At 32.2% G+C, this 25,894-nt stretch overlaps 1 protein-coding gene across 1 annotated transcript; it reads right to left on the reverse strand.

Annotated features, from left to right (window-relative positions):
- Nucleotides 1-13,633: 13,633 nt before the first annotated feature.
- On the reverse strand, nucleotides 13,634-20,979 carry LOC111397144 (ABC transporter B family member 28). The gene is made up of 17 exons (XM_023023906.1): nucleotides 20,490-20,979; nucleotides 19,350-19,537; nucleotides 18,989-19,012; nucleotides 18,761-18,862; nucleotides 18,284-18,374; nucleotides 17,983-18,083; nucleotides 17,829-17,879; nucleotides 17,458-17,586; nucleotides 17,184-17,246; nucleotides 16,829-17,108; nucleotides 16,601-16,749; nucleotides 16,424-16,513; nucleotides 15,708-15,842; nucleotides 15,572-15,628; nucleotides 15,435-15,491; nucleotides 14,733-15,007; nucleotides 13,634-13,949 (listed from the first exon to the last, which is right to left on the reverse strand). The coding sequence occupies exons 1-16, from the start codon at nucleotides 20,902-20,904 to the stop codon at nucleotides 14,771-14,773; spliced, it is 2,169 nt and encodes a 722-aa protein (XP_022879674.1). The 5' UTR covers nucleotides 20,905-20,979; the 3' UTR covers nucleotides 13,634-13,949; nucleotides 14,733-14,770.
- Nucleotides 20,980-25,894: the final 4,915 nt, after the last annotated feature.

Below are 25,894 nucleotides of genomic sequence, written 5' to 3' on the forward strand. Positions count from 1 at the left end.
ATAAATGAGAATTTGATTGCTTTATCCCATCTGAGACATGAGTCAACTGGAAGCTCACAGGTTGGACCGAGTGCACGATCCTCTAATTGTTCGTGTGTAGTCCCTGATGATGAAGAACTGTTTGAAACGAAGAAAGATTTGCAGGAAGTTGTTCACCGTATTACTTTGAAACACAATTTTGAGTTTAAAGTGAAGAAATCAAACAAATCGACTTACACAATTTTCTGCGTTGACAACAGTTACTTTTGGCGTTTGCAAGCAACGAAAATGGACACGAATGAGTTCTTTGTAGTTCGTAAGTATGTACGGGAATATACTTGCGAAATGGGTATCCGTCGAAATTATCACAGGCAAGCCCGATCATAGTTCATTAGTCGAGAAGTAATGCACAAGTTTTAGGACCCACAAACAATCTACAGACTTTCGAACATCATTAATGACGTTCGTCGAGAGTACGAGGTGGTCATGAGCCATCAGAAGGCTTGAAAGGGCAAAGAATGTGCATTGGAGGACTTGATAGGTTCGACCGAGGAGAGTTATGCTAAATTGATCAGGTATTTCTTTGTTTAGATGTTTATTTAATATTTATTTCAAATGTTAATTATTTATTTCAATTGTTTAATTAATTATTTAATCAATTGTTTACTTAATGTCTAACTAATTATTTAATTCAATCATTAATTTCAATTGTTTATTTAATTATTTATCGATTCCTTATTAAATGTCTAATTAATTATTTAATTCAATTGTTAATTTTTTTGTTTATTTAATTATTTAAATTATGATTTATTTAAATTGGTCAGGTTTTGCTATAATATGGGAAGAATGAAGATTGGATCGACATTTTTTATTGAGAAGGATGACGAGAATCGCTTCAAGTATTTCTTTATGGCCCTTGGACAATGCGTTCGAGGATTTCGAAACGCAATGTGACCCCTAATCCTAGTCGACGGTACAACTCTTAAGGTGAGATACGAGGGCAAGTTGATTATTAAAACATGTCAAGATGCTAAAATCCAAATTTCCCCTCTTGCATTCGGCATAGTCGATGAAGAAAATGATTTGGTGAAGCGTCGATTTTTCACGAAGTTGAGGGAAGTAATTGGGAATGTCGAGAACCTTGCATTCGTAATCGACCGAAAGTAGTTAATAATTAACAGTATCACCAAAGTCTTTCCCGGGGCACATCATGGTTATTGTATGGATTATATACAAGGAAATCTAAAGACCAAGTATCGAGACAGTGGCATCGTTACGTTGTTTAGGAGGGCTGCAGAGACTTACAGTTTTCAAGAGTTTGAAAAGTGTATGGTCGAAATAGAAAGTAAATTCTATAATGCATAGGAGTATCTGACAGAGATGGGGATTGAACATTGGGTACGATCACATTTTTTCAGACGTCGATACGTGATGAAATCGAAAAATATGGAGTCGTTCAATGCCTTATTCAAGAAGGGTCGAGAGTTACCAATTTTCGTAATACTTGAAAACATTCGTGACAAATCGCAACAGTGGTTTCATGATCATCGTGAGAAATCATAGAGTTGCACAAGTGTGTTAATCCCGTCTCAGGAAAATAAACTCCTCAAGACTCTAGAGATGGCGAGGAAGGTATATGTAGAACCACTGGATTAGTTTCGCTTCTCTCATTGAATAACTTGTTGCCAGCAGCAGTCGGCCCACGTACTCCTGGACGTACACATACGTTTAGAATACCATCGATCGGAGAATTTTCCCAACCTCTTAAGTACGGTAGGTGCGATACAACAGGACATATCAGAAAATTTTGTATAATTCAGATCACTCTGCATGGTAATGTAACAGATGTATAATTGAAGTTTATGTAATATTATTTATAATATTGATATTAATTATTTACGCATATTCTTAATGTTAATTATTAGATTTAGTTTTTTTATTTCAATATTTCATTAATTAGTTTCATAGTATTTGAAGTTTTTTTTTTTAAAACAAAGTGCATTCTCCAGAATATACCCAAATATTATAAATACGTCATGAAACATTTAAATAAACACATAAACTACAAAATAAAAATTAAATATTAGAAAAATAATATACATTTTACAATTATTTTATAATTACAAATGAATAAATGAATGAAATATACAATATTTAAACGTTACAATATGTACAATTATTTTTAAAAAATAAGGCTCCAATATCTACAGATCACCATTAAATTCAAATAAATCATAAGCTAATTTATTTATCCAATTTTGTGTTCAAGCCTGTTGATTGTATATACCTTCTATGCTACACTCAAAAATTCTATGTACTTAATAGCGAAATGCCGCAATCACCCCTACAATTACAAAATATTGTATTAGCACATCACCATCTAACTAGAACATAAGTTGTAAATTAAAAAAATAAAATAACAAAAACTTACGATATTTGCTGTCTCGCAGTCATCGTGTCATGCACGGTGGCCAGTCTGTCCTGCATAGTGATGTTCGCTCGTCTAGCCAACATGGGAACGATCACAGACACGGACTCCAAATTTTGCTCGAGCTGACCTTGTATCAAGCATGAATGATCAGGGTCATACACATACATAGTCGAGTCAGCGAATACAATCCTACTACAATGTAGTGATGATTCACACACACCGAAATATACAGATGCGTACAACCCTTTCATGGCTTTCTCCCAACACTCGACCACATCCCTACGACTCCCACTCCATCATGTATATAGGCACCGTGTACTCGCTACTCATAGCTTGGAGTGTCTGATACTCAATGTCAACGGCACGTATGAGCTCAGTGTTCAATATGAATCGGCCAGATATGTTGAACGATATTGAATGTCTTTCAGCTCGATCTCGTAGCAAATTCATGGAAAAGTCAATGTGCTGCATCAGGAAACGCCAATTAAAAAAGAAGTTATTTAATTTCATAAATTCAAAATTCAAAAATATGAATACGTAATAAATAACAATATTACTACCTCACTTATATCGTCGGCGAGCCAAGCCTCCGAAGTGGTGATATCATGAAACCACTTGTAAGCATCCGAGATCGTCTTATGAGCAATCCTATGGCTGGCTCTGAAAAAATAAGAAAAGAAATTGTTAAAAAGTACAGATGTGTCAGCGTCTGCATAATGTACTAATTCTTAACGAATAATAAAATACTTACTGATGAGTGATCTACACTCACGATATTTATGCCACCTAATTCGTTATTTTACTACTCTTGAGAGTGTTTTAGAATGTTTTAATGTGTGTTTTGATGTTGTGATGTAGATTGATGAAATTGGAGGAATTAAGCAAAAGTTGGCAAAATTGGAGAGAATGGGCCAAATTGTAAAAGATCTAAAGTTCGGGGACTAAAATATAAATAATCCAAACTTGTATCGAACCTTGCCATCAAGATCCGAGAGTGTTAGGAATCAATTGGATGAGGAAAGATGTCAAAGGGATCAAATTTAGGCAAAATGTGACCACAAATCAATTGTCAATCGAAAAGTTATGCTCCAAAATTTCAGTCTCGTGTTTAGACCTATTTCTAACATAGTAAAAGATCGAATTGGAAAATGATGTTTGAAGAAAAGTTATAGCCATTTGAGTTACCTTTTCAACGCATCTTAAATCACTTCAATCGGATATCGGACGAAAAAGTTATGACAAAAATATTGAAAGAGGTGAAAACTACATTTTCCACCCAATGTAGGCGCCGCAGCGCCCAAGATGCTGAAAATTAACTGATCAAGCGGCGCCATAGCGCCCATATTTGGTGCCGAGGCGCCGGATAGCGGAAAGATTGGATTTTATATTTTTGGAATTTTTTTTTTTTGCCCAACTCAACCCTAATTCGTCCAGTAACTTCAAGATACTATAAATGCCATTTAAAAGACCTATTTTCAAGAAGGATGGAAGGGGGTAAGATTGAAGAATTCAACCACACAATTTGAAAGAGACAAAAATTGAAGACATCAAAAGGAAGGAGGAACAACATCAAGGAAGAAGATTGAAGATCTACCCAAAAGACTAGTTTTTTCCATCTTTTTCCTTATATTGTTTATTATAATTTGTATGATTTTCATTTATTACACCATGAATTAAATAATTTATCTAGGGGGTTTGATGTAGCTGAATCAAGATTATGGTTTGATGATTTTATAATTATTTCCTTAATTTTTCCATATATGTTTAATTGTATCATGATTTTAATGCTTTAAATTACTTGATCAATAATTGAATGAATAGATGCTAGTCAATTTCAACACTCGAGAGGGGGGAATTTAGGCGTGATCATAAGATTGACACAACATAGGTTTTATGGATTTCGAGAGAAAGTGTAAAATCTGTGAAGCTGAATCCATAAAAGAATCAGGACTTTTATAAATTCTTGATTTTCAATTCGGAACAGAGATGTTAGAATTGGGATCTAGGGTTAATTTCTAATCGGTGCTCGAGAGAGGGGGTTAGAAATACATTCGGATTCTTGCTTTTAAATATGGAAAAATTAATTGGAATAATTTGAATTCGTTGAATCATAATTGAAAGTTAGGTGAAATCAATCCTTAGCCCTTCTCATTTGATAAATTTGCATTCTCCAATTTTGTCACGTCCAATTCACGTTAGATTAGTTTAATTTATTCACTCATAAAACATTAAATCCATTCAATCATACATTTGTCTAAATAAAGTAGAAATTGCACAATTATAGTTCTTAGTGAAATTTAAATTACAATCCATGTGGGTTCGATATCATAACTTTTTTACTATATTACAAAACTTGACCCCGTATACTTACGGCTTAAAAATCACGTTGTATAAATCGCGTGGCAAGTTTTTGGCGCCGTTGCCGAAGATTGATTTATTTGAATTCAATTGATATTATTACCAATTAGCTTTCATTTTACTTTAGATTTTTATTTCTATCGTAATTTTTATTTTTATTTTATTATTTTTGTGTTTATCTTTAAGGGCTTCCTTGTGGTTATTTTCAGCTGTTTATGCGAAGGACGGGAAATCTAGACCTACTACCTGTTGATCCTGAACCAGAACGCACATTTCGTATTCTCAGAGGCATACAAAGAAATGAACGGGAAACAATGGCAGAACAGGATGCTAGAGCAGCCAATGAGAATAACCAACAAAGGGCTATTCGGGACTACATAAGGCCGGTTGTCAATGACAACTATTCTGGCATCGCACGCCCAGCAATTGTTGCAAACAATTTCGAATTGAAGCCAGGACTTATACACATGGTGCAGCAGAATCAGTTTGGGGGAGTTCCAACAGAAGACCCAAATGCTCATTTGGGGTCCTTTCTGGAGATCTGTGATACAGTGAAAATGAATGGCATTACTGAAGATGCAATCCGACTCTGCCTATTTTCCTTTTCCCTAAGAGACAAAGCCAATGCATGGTTTCAATCATTGCCGTATGGATCCATCACAACTTGGGAAGGGTTAGCGCAGAAGTTTCTTACAAAATTCTTTCGACCTTCGAAGGCAGCGCAATTATAGAGTAAAATTGGACCGTTTCAAAAATTAGACTTTGAACCATTCTATGAGGCATGGCAGAGATATAAAGATCTATTCAAAAGATGTCCTCAGCATGGTTACCCGGATTGGTTGTAGATACAAACCTTCTACAACGGTTTGAATGGTCAGACACGGATAGTGGTAGCTTCTGCAGCAGGGGGTGCACTATTATCCAAAACTCCAAATGAGGCTTATGCATTATTGGATGAGATAGCCACTAACAACTATCAACGCTCGAGTGAGCGTTCAAGTGAAAAGAAAGTTGTTGGCCTTTATGAAGTAGATCCTATAATCGTCCTTGCAGCTCAAATGTCATCTCTCACTAATCAAATAGCTGTATTGACTTCACATGGATCACAAAAGCAATCAAAATCTATTATGGCTACATTCACTGCATACCAAAAAGTTGAAAGGGAGAATGAACAACTTCAGTATGTGAACGATCGGAATTTCAATCAAAAGAAAAACTACTCAGGAAACAACTACTATCAGGGGTTCAATAATTAAGCATTTGAGCGAAGTCATCACTGGAAGATATTTTAGGAACCTTCATTTCGGAGACCAGATCGAGGTTCAACAAAGATGAGGCAAGACTTGACAGCATTGAGACACATATGACCAACTTGGGGACCACAGTGAAAAGTTTGGAGGTACAGATTGGTCAGATACAACTGCAATACAGTCTCAACAAAAAGGACAATTTCCCAGTGACACAGAGGTTAACCCACGGGAACACTGCAATGCTATCACCCTAAGAAGTGGCAAACCAATTAAAGAATGCAAGCTTAGAGAGGTTGGGGTACCTACATTAGATCCCATTCTTGCAAGGGAAAAGCAGACGGAAGGGCAGAAAACTAAGGCAGAGGTAACAAAGAAGATTTATAAGCCTTACCCAATTTCATTTCTGGACAACCCACCTATCTTGAAGCCCCCACTACCATTTCCGCGAAGTATTTGAAGGAGTTTGATGAAAAATTCGCAAAGTTTTTCTGGAGGTCTTTAAGAAAATCCACATCAACATTCCCTTTACAGAAACCTTGGCCCAAATGCCTAACTATGCCAAGTTCTTAAAGGAAGTAATGTCAAAGAAGAGAAAGTTGGAGGAATTTGAGATTATTAAGCTGACAGAGGAGTGTAGTGCCATACTTCAGAAGAAGCTCCCTCACAAATTGAAAGATTCGGGCAGCTTCAACATCCCGTACAATATTGGTGGTATCACATTTGATAGGGCACTATGTGACCTTGGAGCTAGCATAAACTTGATGCCCTTATCAGTGTTCAAAAAGTTGGGTCTTGGAAAAGTGAATCCCACAACTCTTACCTTGCAACTGGCGGATAGATTGATCACATATCCCAAAGGCATTATTAAAGATGTGTTGGTGAAGGTTGATAAGTTCATCTTTCCCATGGACTTTGTGGTATTGGACATGGAGAAGGATGAGAAAGTATCATTGATTCTTGGCCGACATTTCCTGGCTACTGGAAGAGCATTGATTGATGTACAAGAAAGAAAGTTGACACTACGAGTTAGTGAAGAGCAAGTAACTTTCAACATCCATCAAGAAAAGAAAGCCCCAGAAAAAGGAAAAGTTGACACTTGCAAAATGATCCAATCAGCTGAAGTAATTGCAAGAAACGGAGAAAAAAGGAAATTATTTTATGATCCATTGGTGCAATACATGGAAATTAATTACTCAATAAGGGATGCATCTACTGATGGTAATGACTCAGAAATGAAAAAAGCAGTGGATTTCATCTTAGTTCAAGAAACTGACCCACCTAACAAAAAAAGAGCTATGTAGATAGGCGTTTGAAACCTCCAAACATTGCCAAACCAAAAGAGGTCTTGAAAGCCATACTAGGGTCAAAACAGCCTAAGTTTGTTCACCATCGTACAATGAAGGAGAATACAAAGTCAAAGATAAAGTTCAGAAACAAGAGAAATGTGCCACCTGAGGATCCACCGTAGGCGTTGTGGTTAAGTCAAGCTAGTGACTATAAAGAAGCGCTTCTTGGTAGGCAACCCAAGCGTTCTTACCTTTTCACTTATTTTATTTTATTTATTTTGAATTATAGGAGAGTTTATTTCATTTCAAAATTTTTTTTTTTATAGGAATTCATCAGCCCTATCTCGTCTCCCTTAGGTCTTTGAACAGTCTAGTTGGTTATTAGATTTTCGAGTTAAGTAACACTTGTTCCATAAATTTAATATCTACATTTTGAATTTTCAGAAACTTGACATCGTGTAACAATCAAACCAATTGACGAAGAGTAACTGGGTAAATATCAAGTTTGGGGGAGAAACTAGAAGAAGTATCAATCAAGTTCAACATCATAGCACCAGACCATCATTGGCAATTTAGACAATTCAGGGAAGTTTTCCTCCTTTTCTTTTAATTTAACATTGGGGACAATGTTTAGTTTAAGTTTGAGGGTGTATCATAAATTTTCTAATTGCCTACATATTTTTTTTATTTTGTTTATTTTGTGTGATTCGTGTGCAATTTTTCTTTAATTTTCTTATTAGGGTGCACTGTTAAAAAAAATTCACTTTGTGTTTTGCATGCTTGTGTGAGTTAGATAGCCTTGCCAATATTGATTTGTGTAATTGAGAACATGCGTTGATTTATGGGTTATGGATAAGTTATGTGCCTAAGTTAGATTTTTGCTTATTTATGTAAAACAGAAATTATTTTTGCACGTGAGTTGATTTTGGTGTTGTGCATGAGTAGGTTTATTTATATTTATAGGTTGGGTTAGAGAACTTAGATACTAAACCCAAACAACTTTGAACATCATATTACCTTTAAACCAAATATAGGATGTTTGGTAGATTATGCTGTTGTAGGAAAACTCGGAGATAAATGTGGATTCCGTGTGTGTTAAATTTTGTGTGGATTGTCTAAGACTAATATGATGAAAATTGGGTGAAAACCTTAAGTTAAAGGTCGATTTTCTAGAATTGGTGTTTAATAAGGAGCATTGCACTAATCATTGCATAAAAAAAGATCCCAATGAGGACAACTTTAATAATCTCATTGTGAATCGTCTCTTCATAGCCTTTATGACTCGAGTGATTAAGTCTGTAAGGGTTTAAAACCTGATTCCCTAAAGTCGTCTGATTTGGGAGTCATCGCTTAAAGCTCGCTACAGGGGTCATTTAGAAAACTTAAGGAAGTGAAGTCCACACAAATGGTGTTTAAAGAATAAATTTATAGTTGAAAAAAGAAAAGAAAAGAAATTTGATATCACATACCTTGATTAAGCCCCGAACACTTGTTTTAGAGGATTAGACCTTTGATGAGAGGTTAGTAACTTGGTTGATTCTGGGATGTTGAAGCAGTCAAAATAAGGAGAGTCATCATCTGTTGATATGTTGAACTGCAATAGTGAAATCTAACCAAACTTGAGCAGTGTAAGAAATTAGTATTGAAAAATTAACTTTAGAATACACCTTGGGAAGAGAAAAGAAAACAAGTTTGGGGGTGTGTGAATCCCACGAGCGAAATAAGGAAATATTTGACTTTTAAGGTCGGGAATTGTATCAACTTATTATTGTATAGAGTTTCACTTAACTCTTTACACACACATACCCGTTTTGCATTGAGTAAGTGGGAATTTAGCTTGTGCATTATAACTTTGAAGTGATTCCTAAATTTGACACTATGTTATCAATCCTAAGCTGTGAAGGCAAGGTGTCTAGCACAATGTGTTTTTAAGTGATCTTGTGTGCTTTAATTGAGTTTGTGTGTTTATTTGTTATTTTCTTTAGTTTGTGTTTGCTCCAGGACAAGCAAAGTATTAAGTTTGGGGGTATTTGATGAGTGATCTACACATGATATTTATGCCACCTAATTTGTTATTTTGCTACTCTTGAGAGTGTTTTAGAATGTTTTAATGTGTGTTTTGATGTTGTGATGTAGATTGATGAAATTGGAGGAATTAAGCAAAAGTTGGCAAAATTGGAGAGAATGGGCCAAATTGTAAAAGATCTAAAGTTCAGGGACTAAAATGTAAATAATCCAAACTTGTATCGAACCTTGCCATCAAGATCCGAGAGTGTTAGGAATCAATTGGATGAGAAAAGATGTCAAAGGGATCAAATTTAGGCAAAATGTGATCACAAATCAATTGCCAATCGAAAAGTTATGCTCCAGAATTTTAGTCTCATATTGAGACCTATTTCTGACATAGTAAACGATCGAATTGGAAAATAATGTTTGAAGAAAAGTTATAGCCCTTTGAGTTACATTTCCAATGCATCTTGAATTACCTCAATCTAACATCAGACGAAGAAATTATGGCAAAAATATTGAAGGAGGTGAAAATTGCATTTTCCACCTGAAGTGGGCGCCGCAGCGCCCAAGATGCTGAAAATTAATAGAACAAGTGGCGCCACAGCGCCCATATTTGGCGCCGAGGCGTCAGATATGCGGAAAAATTGGATTTTATATTTTTGGAATTTTTTCTTGGCCTAACTCAACCCTAATTCATCCAATAATTTCAAGATACTATAAATACCATTTAAAAGACCTATTTTCAAGAAGGATGGAAGGGGACAAGATTGAAGAATTCAACCACACAATTTGAAGGAGGCAAAAATTGAAGACATCAAAAGGAAGGAGGAACAATATCAAGGAAGAAGATTGAAGATCTACCCAAAAGACTAGTTTTTTCTATCTTTTTCCTTATATTGTTTATTATAATTTGTATGATTTTTATTTATTACACCATGAATTAAATAATTTATCTAGGGGGTTTGATGTAGCCGAATCAAGATTATGGTTTGATGATTTTATAATTATTTCCTTGATTTTTCCACATATGTTTAATTGTATCATGATTTTAATGCTTTAAATTACTTGATCAATAATTGAATGAATAGATGCTAGTCAATTTCGACACTCGAGAGAGGGGAATTTAGGTGTGATCATAAGATTGACACAACATAGGTTTTATGGGTTTCGAGAGAAAGTGTAAAATCTGTGAAGCTTAATCCATAAAAGAATCGGGACTTTTATAAATTCTTGATTTTCAATTCGGAACAAAGATGCTAGAATTGGGATCTAGGGTTAATTTCTAATCGATGCTCGAGAGAGGGGGTTAGAAATACATTCGGATTCTTGCTTTTAAATATGGGAAAATTAATTGGAATAATTTGAATTCGTTTAATCATAATTGAAAGTTAGATGAAATCAATCCCTAACCCTTCTCATTTGATAAATTTGCATTCTATAATTTTGTCACATCCAATTCAAGTTTGATTAGTTTAATTTATTCACTCATAAAACATTAAATCCATTCAATCATACATTTGTCTAAATAATTACTTAGTTTAATTATTTTTTTAATATTTGATTTAAATATTTCATTAAATATTTTAATTGGTTAGGTAAATTATTTGTTTAATATTTCATTATTTATTTTAATTACTTATTTTGTTCTAAATTAATATTTAATTTACTTGTTTATTTAATTTATTTCAATTAGTTATTTATTATTTCAATTAAATATCAATTAATATTTTTGGTCAACAAAATTTATTTGCTTTAATTATTTATTGAATATTTAATTGTTAAATACTTATTTACTTATTTAAATTATTTATTTCAGTTGTTCAATTAATAGTTAATTAATTTTTTATTTAAATATTTCATTAATTATTTTCATTTGTTATGCATATTATTTGTTCAGTATTGAATTACTTTACTCAGTTATTTATTTTAATTATGTATTTAGATTGTTAATTTAATATTTTATTTAATGTTTTACTTATATTCTTCATTAATTATTTTAATTTGTTAATGCATATTATTTACCGACTATTAAATTACTTATTTCATTTCTTTATTTCAAATACTTAATTTAATTATTTTTTAATATTTAATTTACTTATTTATTGAATTTTTAAATAATTATTTGAACTGTTTATATCTATTATTTGTTTAATATTTAATTGTTTATTTAAGTCATTTCAAATAGTTATTTACTATTTCAATTAATTATTTTAATTGTTTAATTAAAATTTATTTCCATTCGTTATTTATTTTTTACTTAAATAAACAATATACGTAAACAATTAATATAAATCATAAAATATATTAAATACACAAATAAATTATACAAATAATTAAAAATTAAACAAAAATAATATACATAACAAATTAAATAATTATTTAAATAAAGAATTATATTAAAAATTATTTACAATTCTTTTTTTTTTTGGCTGGGCCCATTTCCAGATGCTGGGCCGTCTGGACCCAGCCCCAGCCGTCTGGATCCACACGAAATCAGACGGCAACACGCAGGCGATTGCAAATGATAGAGACCACCATTTTCGATGATCTCCAGATCGTTATTTCCGACGATCTCCACCCCAATAAATTGCCCAAATCATCATTTAATCCATTATTTACAATGATTTTTCACCAAAGAAGCATCCAACATGCACCACTTCAAAGATTAATGGTAGAAAATAGTTTCAAAACTCACATTCTTCACTGAACAGAAGCAGCCTCTGGTGTGGGTCGTCGGTGGGTGGTCGAATTTTCCTTTGTCTCGTCGATTTTGATCCTCCCTTTCTTTCTCTCTTTCACGTGTTTGAATTTACGGGAGTGTATATTTGAGTTTTCATTTGTTTTTATGATTTTTCCCATTTTTACATTTTTTTAAATGTGGTCGAAGGCTATTGTGGAAAGATCAACCGGCCATCTTTCACTATTTCTTCCTATGAGAGTGCCTGCTGTTTGAGCCTTTTTGGAGCCCATTGGGCTGAGTTTCTATTTAGGAAAATTGACAGAAATAGCACTACCATCATTTGGTTTTAGGGTTCAAATTCTATCATTGAACCCCTATTTGAAGGCAATTATTGAGGGAAAAAAAAATAATATTTTGAATGGTGATTTTTTTTAGAATGTGTGGTTAAAAAAAAAAAAAAAAGATTTTCAGTTTATATGCAAAATATTTTGTGAAGTGAATGTACAATTGAAAGTTAATATAAGAATTGAAGAATTTTATTTTAATGGGAGACGAACAAAGAGTAATAGTGAATTTGGTTGCGAATATGGAGTTTACATTGAAAAAAAAAAAAATTCTAGGCAATTCAATTGCCTAGACCTATATGTATGAAATTTATTAATTAAATGTATTTGATTTGTTTAGTTTTCAACCCAAAAAAAATATTATACTTGTCCATTTTTATTGGAGGATAGTCGAGGAAGAATAGATAGATAAAAGAGAAAAATAGAGAGTGAATTTTATGGAAAATAAAATCATATTCTCCCTAAAAAAATATTTTCCTTAATTTTGAGGAAAATATGATTATGTCACCAAAAGTAGGAAATATTTTCTATGGAAAAAATTCCAATCAAACAATACAAAAATAGGAATTTGGATGATAACAATATATTTTTCATGAAAAATATTGACAATCAAGTGCACCCTAAAATTTCTTCATCAATCTTTTTCAATGCCACATTAGTGAGATTGTAAATTTTCAGAGAATTACCAGCAAGAATAATCCATTATACCTGCAAGAATAATCAATTAAATGCTTGATAATTGTTTATTTATTATTATTATTTTTTGTGCTTTTCAAAATTATTGTATATTTCGAAGTCAACATTTTAGCATTTGGTAAACAAACATGTATTCTTTTTGCGAGCGTACACTGTTAGTAAATGTTGATTACAATAGTTGCCTTGTCTAATTTCACTGTATCACAAAATTTTTTATTACTTTTAAAACATATAAAATGATTTAATAATTACCAAAGACAATATATTTATCATATCTATTTTAGAAGAAAAAAATTAATACTAAAAACTTAGAAAAAAAAATGCATTGTCTAATTTTTTTTTTTTTTTTTTTTTTTTTTCAAACATATCATACCCAGGATTAAAAATGAATTGGGTTTACTAATGAAAATTAAAATATCTTAAAAATAAAATGTAAAATCTTAACCTTTGGTCAAGAATCTCAAATAAGAATTGACAAACACACACTATAAATATTATTTAAACTAAATTTTCTTGTTTAACACTATTCAATAAAGTGAAGGATGCTGATATCCAATCAAAAAATAGAAAAAGCAACATTTATGGAGGAAAAAATAAAATAAAATAAGATCAAAGATCAAAGATTTTATGTAATGCTGTTATTTCCATATGACAGCTGTAATTTTGAATCAAACACAATAAAACATATCATCAATAATCAATATGACACAAAAGTAGACAACAATAATGATCTCATATTTTAACCATACTAGATGCCACTGTTTCACCCAAGAATCAATTACTACTCCATCAAATGCCATGTTTAACTTCTTATATTTTCAAATATGTCAACAGAGCTTCGGTATTGTTTGGATTTTGTGTAACGAGTCGACGCCATTAACAAGACGAACGACCAGCTATTGAGAAATCGAACACCTGCATGAACGAAGATAATCAAATTTGAGAAACTCATTTGACTACAATGGCACGAAAACAAAGAACTTCATCCCCTCTCTAAAGTGGAATCACTTAACATGCAAAAGTTTATTGAGCATCATTACCATCTATTTATCAAGTGTACAGCTTTTTGGCAATAGATGAATCTAACCTACACATGAAGCAGCACATCTATGATACACCAACCCGACATACGATTTTCAAAAAAAGTACTAACACTATACGTCATCGATATGTTGGTTAAATTCATCAAATTTCTTCATTTATAGAGTAAAAATAATTAGTTTTATACTTGCTATAACTTTTTCTTGTTAAAATTTTTCAAATATGAGTGTGTATTTGTTATTTAATAACAAATTTGAGTTAAAAAAAAAAAAAAAAAAAAAATATTTTTGTGAAAAAAGAAAATGATCATACTATAGTGTTCTAGGAATGTCAATATCTGACACGTGTTCAACATGGATATACCACCCTTGGTGAAATGTCCGTGCAAAATAGGAGCACATTGAAGACAAAATCCAAATGTGTAATCTCTCTAACTCAAGCTCCTAGATGAGGAGAATTTTATTCAAACTTTGTTTTCAACACATTTGCCCATTTGTATGCATGATTAAATTTTTCATAAATAATATGACGTGCACAATGGGTTGTAACAAGCCTTATGCTGAACACATTTGTTTGCTATGATAAATAAGCTGAAGTTTCACCTAAAACCTCAAACTTCAATAAAAACCTAGAAATGGGCAATATAAAGCAACTCACTTTTGCGCTTCAGAAGCAGTAGGTGAGAAAAAAATACATCACTCGAATGCAAGCCTTTGAGTGCCGACGAGAGAAGCATATTGACCGTTCTTTTCTAACAACTCAAAATGTGTCCCCAACTCTGAAACTTTCCCATCAGAGCACAGAGCAATTTGATTTGCATTCTGAACTGTGCTCAATCTGTGAGCAATCACCAACGTTGTTCTTCCCTTCATCAGACGATTCAGAGCATCCTGAACCAGACGCTCACTTACGGTATCCAAAGCACTAGTAGCCTGCACATTCAAGATACAATGGAGAATGTTGTCCAAAGCATCCAACAATAAATGATGCTAAAATAATTTTCCAATGCTAAACGAATAAGCATTTTCTATTAGTAAAGTTGGAAACATGCTATCTTATTAAACCCTTATTTGATCCCCATTATTTTCAGAATATATTTTTCTCTCTCGTCTTTTTTAACCACACATTCATCAATAAAATAATATTACATGCAAATCCAAAACTTTTTCTTATTTTCTAACCACATATTCTCCATCAATCTACTATTTCAAAATCCATTCTTACAATAAAATGAGGGCTCAAACAGTCTCTAAATACAAAAACCACATCCACGTTCTTTTCCTGGAACCCATTTGGGCCTGATAGCTTAATCCATGAATAGAGAATGCATATGAACCGCAAATTCAACAAGAGAGATACCTCGTCAAGAATCAAGACTGGAGCATTCTTAAGCAGAGCTCTGGCAATAGCAATTCTCTGGAAATAAGGAATGGGTTTAGTATTAGATCACTTCGCGCGTGCGCACACACACACACACACACACACAGAGTTTATACCTGTCTCTGTCCTCCGCTTAACAGACCCCCACGCTCACCAACTAGTGTGTCATAACCCTGTAGAAGGACAAACACTCAGCAGAACATTAACTCACAGGAAGAGGTAGATTTATGCACGGTTTCAATCTTGACTCACCTGTGGCAACGATATTATAAAATCGTGAGCATTTGCCGCTTTAGCAGCCTTTATCACATCATCTCTGGAAACATATTCATCTGGGAGCCCATAAGCAATATTTTCCCCAACAGACACAGAGAACAGAACAGGTTCCTGTGATATTGTGTTATACATTTCAGGCAAGTAATAACAACAAAACATAAGCATTATTCCCAAAAAAATTGGGTAAGTTACTTTAATCCCTTTCGCCAATCTGTTTGATTCCTTTGCTATGTTTACGAAGCATTTCCTCAGCAACCATAACAAGTCATGTTATAGAAAGTGAGTGAGTTAATTCATCTGAATTGACTTAAAAATGCAACTGATATTTAGCCAGGATTATGTCCCATCAAAATCAACTCAATTTATGACTTGATACAAAATTAACTTGCGTTTCTAAAATCAACCAGTGTTTGAGCCATGTCGTGGTATCAGTCATTTTAGCCACTAATCACCAGTGATTTTCAAAGGTCTTCGTGCATGGCCGCATCAAAGTGAGTGTGTTGTTGATGTTTAAATATGTTTACACATGAGTTCTTTCTTTAACTGAACTAATTTATAAGACTCTCCACCACAAATAAATCACTTCACTATATCTTCTAATTGGCATGTGTGCCAGGGTTACAATGAAACCAGAGGTGTTATGCATTAAGATGAAATTTCAGTTATAAGATGAGCAAAGATCCAGGAGGTACTTGATTCACTATGGAAACCGTCCGAACCCATTCACTTTTATCAAATGTCCGCAAATCCTCTCCAGCAACAGTTATGCAGCCTCTGGTTGGCTGCCATATTAGAATTCAATTTACAGTTATGAACAAGAGGGAATATGAAGCTCTAATCACAATTATAAATGATAAAATGGACGTAACCTCATAGAAACGAGCTAACAGTTGTACTATTGTACTCTTTCCTGCACCACTTGGGCCCACTAGAGCAGTAACAGTTCCACATTTTAAAGTTAGATCAAGACCTTGTAGGATTTCTACATCAGGTCTCAATGGATAAGAGAAATGCACATCTGCAAAAGAAAATAGTATAACGCCAATTGTGCAAGTTGACCTTGTCATAAAAGACACCGATAACGCAAAAGTACATACCTTCAAGGCATATATCACAAGACTGAGCAAGGCTACGCACATGGGTAGCTGATTTTAAGGAAGACATGTACCCCGTATTCCGAGTTCGCATTGTCCCATTAGAACCATTGACCAAAAGAGCTTCAATATTTTTGTCATGCACTTTGTTTCGCTTCAAGTTTTTTTCTAAAGCATAAGCTAGAGCATCATCAATTTCAGCGCCAGATAAAACGGAGTTAATTCTTTCAGCAGCAGCGAAGGCCCCACGAAGATCTCCAAAGGTGTTCACCACTCCTTGAACCTAGAAGACACATCTATCTGCTTGTATTGAAGAATGGAAATAAGAAAGGGAGGGTGCAGAAAGAAAAGTACTCACAGCAAATGTCAACGTAAAAGTGTATCCAATGAAGGAAACCATGGTACCCACTGCAAGTTCACCCTATGCACAACACATCAAAATTTTGGAATAATCAGCTCAATAAAAATATGCAAAAAAAGCAAATTCACCAGCCATTAGAGAATATAATTCAATAAACAAAAGTTTCCTTGAAGATATCGTGACAAAATACAATGAAATCCATCAATATTTTTAAAAGAGGATCATGATAGAACTGTTAAAATACAAGGTAGAAAAGGCTTCAAGTGCTTACAGCTTTTACTTTACTTCCTCCAAGACTATACAAGGCAGCTAAAGAAACATAAACAGCAACTCTTGTCAGGGATTCATTGAGGGACTTAAATGTCCCAAGTTTTATGCCACTATTCTCATACTCCAGGACCTGAAAACTCAATATCACTTGCTAAGTAAGCTCAAGAGCTGATGTTATCAATAACATTATAATTACATGGTTATGGACAATTGTCGCATGTTTGGTAGGAAGGATTAGATAGCACGAGACAATATAATGGAAGAAAAAAAGTAAAAATCTTGTTCATTACATTGCCGAGTGTTCAATACTATGTTTCAAACATGTACATGAGTTTGACACTAAGGTAGAAATTTTATGTCACAGTACCCTACCTGGCGACCAAAAATTGACATTTGACGTTTTTCTCCACCAAATGATCTTACCTAAGAGATAAATGTAAAAAGATGACGTAAATATTAATTTGACACTATAAACATCAGCACAAGAAACTACATTGCAAATATGACAAAGGTCAGAACAACCTACAGTACGAATAGCAGCAAAAGTTTCGGTTACACAATCAGCTATGGAGGCTTGGACTGATCCATGAGCTTTAAATACGTTCACAGTTGTTCTTTTGTACACAGCTAAAAATGATTGCACATCAGTGTAATTCCAAAAATAAGAATGGTAATAAATTACAAGAACTTCTAGAAACTTCTTTGTGAACAAAAACTAGCACTATGTTACTGTTTTATAGATTATTTCAGTTATTTCTTGGAATACACACTCCTATAGCATGTCACAGCATACAGATAGTTTATTAACCGCTATGAGAAATACTCACCAACTAAAAATGATACTGTAAGCATGAGGAGGCCCAAAATTGGTGCAAGTTGGATGGACAAAACAAAAAGCAAGCACATAGTCCCGATGACCTGCAGGAAAACAGAAAGCTCACACTTTGATTGAAATTTGAACATTTTGTAAACAATACTCAACAGAATTGTATATTACTATAGACAAGATTTTAGCTTCCCTTTCTCTTAATATATATACAACTAACATTACCAAATGAGCCATAAGTGATCACTTAAAGCATACATGTAAAGGAAAAGAAACCTAGTAAACAGTATGCTATAAGTATGTACATTCCGAAACTCATATCAAGAGAATTTCTCCAAACTTTCTGGAATCAATTGTTTCAATCAACATATACATCTAGATATGAAATCGGAATGATCAGAGCAATTTTAATTGAGTTATGATTTAACCAGTTAAAAAATAAATAAATCTCACTTGTGTTTAAAGTAGGATAGCTTGCCTCAGATAGTGCCCTGAAGCCACGATCTCTTGATATATTTTCGCTGACAATGCTTTTCAAAGAGCCCAAATCAGATGTCAATAAAGCAGTTAGTTCGCCAACCTACAAAGATCCCACCCAAACCAGTAAATAAATCATAGGGACATCCACTAGAAAAATATAGATTGGATTCATAAAATTTTACTGCCTGAGTGAACTTGGAGTTATATACAAATTTCACATGAATACCTTGTATCGATCAAAAAACTCCACCTGCAAAGTCAATAGGAAAAGTGTGTCAAAATTGGATGAACTCATAAAATAAGAGACACGATTCCTGGATAGTTTATTCAAAGCAAAAATGTTTCTTTTTCTGTTTTCTGTGTTGTATTTTTTCTTCCACTCTTACAGCATTTAGTTTTTCCCGACGAGCCCGAAAGCCTACATAAGTTAACTGGACTGAAGGCTATTTAAACGTAAATATCTGAAAACAGTATCCTATCAAAAGCAACAAAAATAGAAAATGTTCAATTTAAACTTACAATGGCTATTTGTTTCCAAGATGCTAATAAATACTAAAGAGGGTTACCACATTGAGAAACAATTTTACCTTTTGAATCAACACCCTCTGAAATATTTGAGCTCTTAAGCTAGACATAACCTTCTCCCACATGATATTCATGTTTATCACAAAAATGATTGTACAAATTGCCTCCAATGTGTATAAAATTCCCAATTTGCTAACCACTTGCCAAAGAGGCACTGTTCTTGCCCCAATCAGTACTTCGAAAAATCTTCCTGAAATAAGCCTCTCATTGACATCAATATTATTTATCAATTGTATTATCAATATATATCTTTAAAATAGAATGTAGAAATATTCCAATAAGAGTAACAGATATAGAAATTCAAAAGTAAATTGCCATATATAGTTTAGTTTATAAATCTATATTCAGGAGTGGTTACTACTTATTTCATATCTTAACTTCACTTCAAAAATGAAGTAGAGCCTTAATCATCATCTGGTCTTTTATACTTCATTTTTTGAACAAAACCATGATGTAACCTTAAAGTACCTGTGCCAAATTATATTCTGAAATTGAACTTTGAAATCATAGTTATAGTTTAGATTGTATTTCTCTTGGTCGACATGATCAGAACTTCATTTTCATCAAGATGGTTAGAAGTTGTTCCAAATAAGTTAAGTCACTGCTAACTTTTTTTCACTCTATATTATTACTGGTGTAACATACTATCTATATTCATTATACGAGCATATACAAAAAATTTACATTCCATCTTCACAAAATACTGTTTTGGAAAAATGTCACTCTCACTACTAGCAACCAAGTGCAAGACTTTAATCACGTCCTTATACAAATTCACGGCCAACTTAGGATTTTATCACCAGCTTAAAAGTTCAATTATTAGTTAATTTACTTATTATTAAAAAAGCAAGGTTTATAATGAATGAGTTTTTATTTGGTGAAGGTTGAAATGAGTGACATTTTTTTAAGCAACGAAAGCATGCTTTAGTATGCAGGATTGAACAGGACAGAATTTCAAGTTCAGTTTCTTCTTTAAAACGGTCTAGTTCTATCCAATTCACTTACCAAATATATCATTGAATGGACAAGATTTAAACTTCCTTTTCTACTTTAACTTGTCCAATCCTACTTACCAAACAAATCATGAGTGTTGCCTAATTCTCCCAGTACAAATACATTCTCACAAGACAACTATAACATACCGGAATATATAGGCATGGAGAGAGTGCTAGCTGTGCAACAGAGAAGACTAAGAATCGAAGCCACGAGTCTCAACTTGTTCCGTGAAATCAGCTTCCACAATAATCCCCAATTTATCACTTCAATTGGTCGCAATTCCTCAATCTCAACCATGTCCAAATCGTCGATTTTCGGCTCATTTTCTGACGAGCTTGTGTCGAAAGCTGGGCCAGAAACATAAGCGCCGGTAACATTTCTTAATTTTCTCGAAATTTGTTCAACTTTTGGCAAAGAAAACGAAGTGGGCAATACAGAAAATGTCTGATTTTTGCGATTGTGGTTTAATTTTAGCCTTATATGTGGTATTCTGTGGGTGTGAAATTGTTTTGGGAGTTTAAGGTTGCAAGGAAGAGTAAAAGGCGTAGCAGCTATTGCCATTTCTTCTGGTAGTTGTAGTGTGCACTCATGAAATGTTGGAGGCGATTTGGTTTCAATTTATAGTGTTGAGAATGCGTGTGGGGGAAATTTTGCATTATAATTTTTATTTATCTGAAATTTCGGAAGTTGTCTGCTTGAAATAAAATTGGTCAAATTTCATTCGGGTCCCTAACATTTTACAAGTATGACCCTCTTAAATCTAACTTATAATTTGTCGTATCAAAATTGTGACACATGTTGTCCATAGCTAAGAGAAAATATTTATTTGTGACGCATGGCATTCACGTGCTGTCGGGAATAACTTGAAATAAAGAGATAACTTGCGTGAAGATTGAAAATTTTTACCATATTTGAATTTCTAAATGAAGAAAGAATTGTTCCTTTACTAGTACTAAGTGAATAAGTTGCACGTTTTATATATCGATGAATGATATACGTACTATTTTTGAATTATTAATACATTTTTTTAAAATAATAGATGTAATTGATATTGTTAAAGGGAAAATTACAATAGAGAGAGTGTGTGTGTGTGTATATTTTTATGAAATTATGTATATAATATGAAAATGTTGAATAAACAATAATGTAATGATATGATTACAATAACACTTCTTTATACACAATATGATTTTTTAGTGATCGAATATCCCAATTGATATATTAATGAGCTAAGAGAAAATATTTATTTGTGACGCATGGCATTCACGTGCTGTCGGGAATAACTTGAAATAAAGAGATAACTTGCGTGAAGATTGAAAATTTTTACCATATTTGAATTTCTAAATGAAGAAATTGTTCCTTTACTAGTACTAAGTGAATAAGTTGCACGTTTTATATATCGATGAATGATATACGTACTATTTTTGAATTATTAATACATTTTTTTAAAATAATAGATGTAATTGATATTGTTAAAGGGAAAATTACAATAGAGAGAGTGTGTGTGTGTGTATATTTTTATGAAATTATGTATATAATATGAAAATGTTGAATAAACAATAATGTAATGATATGATTACAATAACACTTCTTTATACACAATATGATTTTTTAGTGATCGAATATCCCAATTGATATATTAATGCAACTTTCAATTTTTTAACCTCAATTAATTAATAACCTAATCGATGGATTATAATGTAAATCATGAAGATTAATAAGGATTTTGTTGATGAAAAATAAAATTTGCTTTGATAATGAAAAACAAAAACTCAATGGATGAATAATAATGTAAATCATAAAGATTAATAAGGGTTTTATTGATGAAAAATAAAAAATTGCTTTGTTTATGAAAAATAAAAATTATAAGAATAAAATACTCAATTGAATGATAAGTCACTAAATTTTCGTGGATTTATTATTATTATTTTTTAATAATTGATTGTTAGTTTCACACCTTAAATTAATTCCAACACAAATGATAAACATCAATTAAATATTTCACCATTTATATTAATTCTAAATCAAATGATAAATGCTAATTAAATTGGTAGTGAATGCTTTGTTGATGAAAATTAAAAATTGTAAAGAAAAAAACAATTGAATGTTAGTCATTGAATTTTCGTGTGTAATTTCTTTTTTATTCATTGAACGTCCTCATTAATATATTAATGCAACTTTTAAAATATTTGTAACCTCAATTAAATAATAACTTAATGGATGAATTATAATGTAAAGAATAAAAATAAAAAATTGCTATTGCTCCGTTGATGAAAAATAAAAACTCATTGCATGAATTATAATGTAAATCATAAAGATTAATAAGAGTTTTGTTAATAAAAAAAAATAAATTGATTTGTTAGTGAAAAATAAAAATTGTAAAATCAAAATGGTCAATTGAATGGTAAGTCACTATTTTTTTTTTTTTTTTGGATATAATTGAATGCTAGTTTCACTCCTTATTATATTAATCCCAATCCAGAATGATAAATATCAATTAAATATTTCACTCCTTATATTTATATCAATTCTAAACCAAATAATAAATATTAATTAAATTGGTATTCCAATTATGAGGGTATAGTGGGTATATAGTTAAAAATGTAGCGGTAAATTTGATATTTAAAAATTTCTCCACTATCCCCACTTTTAATATGTTGTAAATGTAGATATTTCAAGAAAATCAATGCAGGTAGTGCTAAGTATTTACTCTATTTGTTCATTACATGTACATATATATATGCTTGTGATACGTGTTAGAATTTTTGAAGTTTTGAACAAAGAGGTTTATGTATAGCCATAACCAATTTCAATGATCCCAAGAGATTCTTAGGAATCATGAATTTATTAGTATTCATTTATGTGAAATGTTAAATTCTTTCTTATCGCTTTGTATATATGTATATGTATGTATGTTTTATGACCAAAAAGGAGCACCAAGTGATGTTAGTCCTATTGAACTTAAAGCTCACATCTTCTATGTTGAAAATTTTTTCAGATTAAAGAATGGTCGAGGAAGTGAAATTTACGTGGATTTCAGAGGATCTGAAGGGAGAAGGTTGATTCATTTGTGTAATTAGTCACATTTGAAGAGTTTCTAGCTCTATTTGGTTATGCAACTTATGTTTAATTTCTAGATGTTAGATTATCTTTCTTTAAAACTTTTTAATTCTTTTTTCTTGATGTGAACATTGATATTTTCAATTGGTTTAAGTATGCATATAATTAAAGTTGTTAAAGAAGTTAAAATTAAGCTTTAAACTTGTAAACAATAATTTTCAGCTTGTTGCTTGAATTTTGTTGCATCATCTTGGATATAATTCTTTGACTTTTTGGACAAAACTAGTGAGGTTTGAAATCCTTACGAGTCCTCTTTCCAGGATATTTATGCCTTTTTCATGTACTATGTTTAGTTTATCTGAGAACTTTTTTATTTTTTATTTTATTTTTTCACATGTTTGATTGTAGATTTGATTGCCTATATGATATTCGGAAATTCTAAAATTTTACTATATTGTACTTGAATGAGTTCAGAAAATATTATAAAAATATCATATAATTATCAATCTGATAAATTTTCCAACTAAACTTGATTGTTGGGCAGCGCATTGCTAAATTTAAATCCGTTAATGTATTCTAATATTCATTTTAATCCTCCATTTTAGTTTCACTATATAGCAAATAAAAGTTATCTACCTTAAATAATTTGTTTCCAATAATTTTTGGAACTTGTAATAGAACATAAGGGTAAACTAAAAAAAATAAAAAGGAAATTAAGAAAACTTTAATCTAATCCAAATTTAAAAAAAAAAAAAACGTTCTTATTTTTTTGTCCATACTTCAAATTCCAAGATTTGGGTCGTTACAAAGGAAGTGTTTGCCTTAGACACATTTCTAGCATCAATTTAATCAAGAATCCAGTCGTAAAGATTGTAACAAAATTATCTAATTAAAATACTAGATTTCCATTAAAAAAAAAATTGCACTTTTATACCAAACTATGTTATTTAATTTTCTACATAATCCCCAAATAATGTGATCAACTGAAATTCTGGACAGATCATGTAATTATATTCCATGTAATACAATAAGTCAAAAAGTGCCATCAACTACGATACAAAATGGACATGATAAAGGTTGAATTTTTGTCTAAAAAATACATGAAGATCTCGCCACTTTCACAAGCAAAGGCCACATAATTTAAGATGAAGCTTGACAAAGTGGCAATCGGTTGTCTCACTAACTTTCCGTTTTCATAAAAATGGCATTTTGTAAAATTATTTCTAGTAAAAAAATTTTGTTTGAAAAATATTTGACGAGGTGGTGATGTGAGTTTTATAACGAGTTTTGAATCATCAAAAGTGAACTCTCATAGCTCTTAAAAATCGTGACCAAACAAAATTACTTGTTTTAATAATATAATGACACTAAAATAAGAATATAATATAAAATACATAATACTACAAAATCCACTAAGTGCTAGGATTCAAATATAATTATTTTTATTTCGAGGTATCTATTTAAAGCTGGATGCACTTGTCCTATTTTCAGGGTGTTACCATGGTACTTAGGATGTTACCACTTTGTCTCTAGGTGTTATCATCCTACAATCGAATTTTTTTTCATAAAGTCAACCTTGAATTTTCATAGCATTAAAAAACAAGTTTGAAAAAAAGGAGTTTTAAAGAATCTGTACTAAACAGAAGCATAATCTTTAAAAGTCAACCTTCTTATGACTTGAATTGAAACCTTCCATCTCAACAACACTTAAAAAATGAGATATAAAATGAAAGCTCTCGTCTTGTTTGGCTTACTATCCCCCAATCGTAGCTATTGACCGGACTCAACTTCATCAATTGTTTGATAAATAATTTTCTTGCTAGGTAAGTCAATAAATTTATGTTGCCCCTGTAAAACCAATTTTAATTATTTGTTTTCATTAGATATACGTTAGTATCTTGAGAGTATGATGATCAATTATCATCATTAAGTTCTGCTAGCAATTATCTTTGTATAATTTTTAAATAAGCGTTGTTATGGTTCATCTGACCAGGATTCAAGTATCGACCACGTGACAACCAATTAACAAGCCTCATCAAGGCTCACACTCCAAATCACTATCTTTCCTGGCCTAGCCGATGACATGACTAAGGTAGTTGAAGTTATGCATCACATCATTCGAAGTGTTATGTAGAGGTCCACCATTCATGCCCTAGATTGGAGCTATAACTTGCTGCAAAGTAAATATGAGGCAATTAGCCTCTTAATGAGATAAAGATTCTCCCACTTCACCTATTCCAAGAGATCTTCCATATAAGATTCTTCTATGATTAATTGATGCAACATCTCTACACCGGAGGCCCCACAATCAACTTAGTCTGTTTTTTTAGAGATTAGACCTAGGCTATATTCTAGGAAATTTGAATGCCCTTGAACTTAGTATTGATGGTGTGACACCCAGGAGAAAACGCCTTAGCCATCAAGATGAGGACATGTATATTTTCATGAGACGATAATCATTCTCCCTCTTTTAATAAAAATAGGTCATGCT

Source organism: Olea europaea, chromosome 1, assembly GCF_002742605.1.
Source record: "Olea europaea var. sylvestris chromosome 1, O_europaea_v1, whole genome shotgun sequence".
NCBI classification, from domain to species: domain Eukaryota; kingdom Viridiplantae; phylum Streptophyta; class Magnoliopsida; order Lamiales; family Oleaceae; genus Olea; species Olea europaea.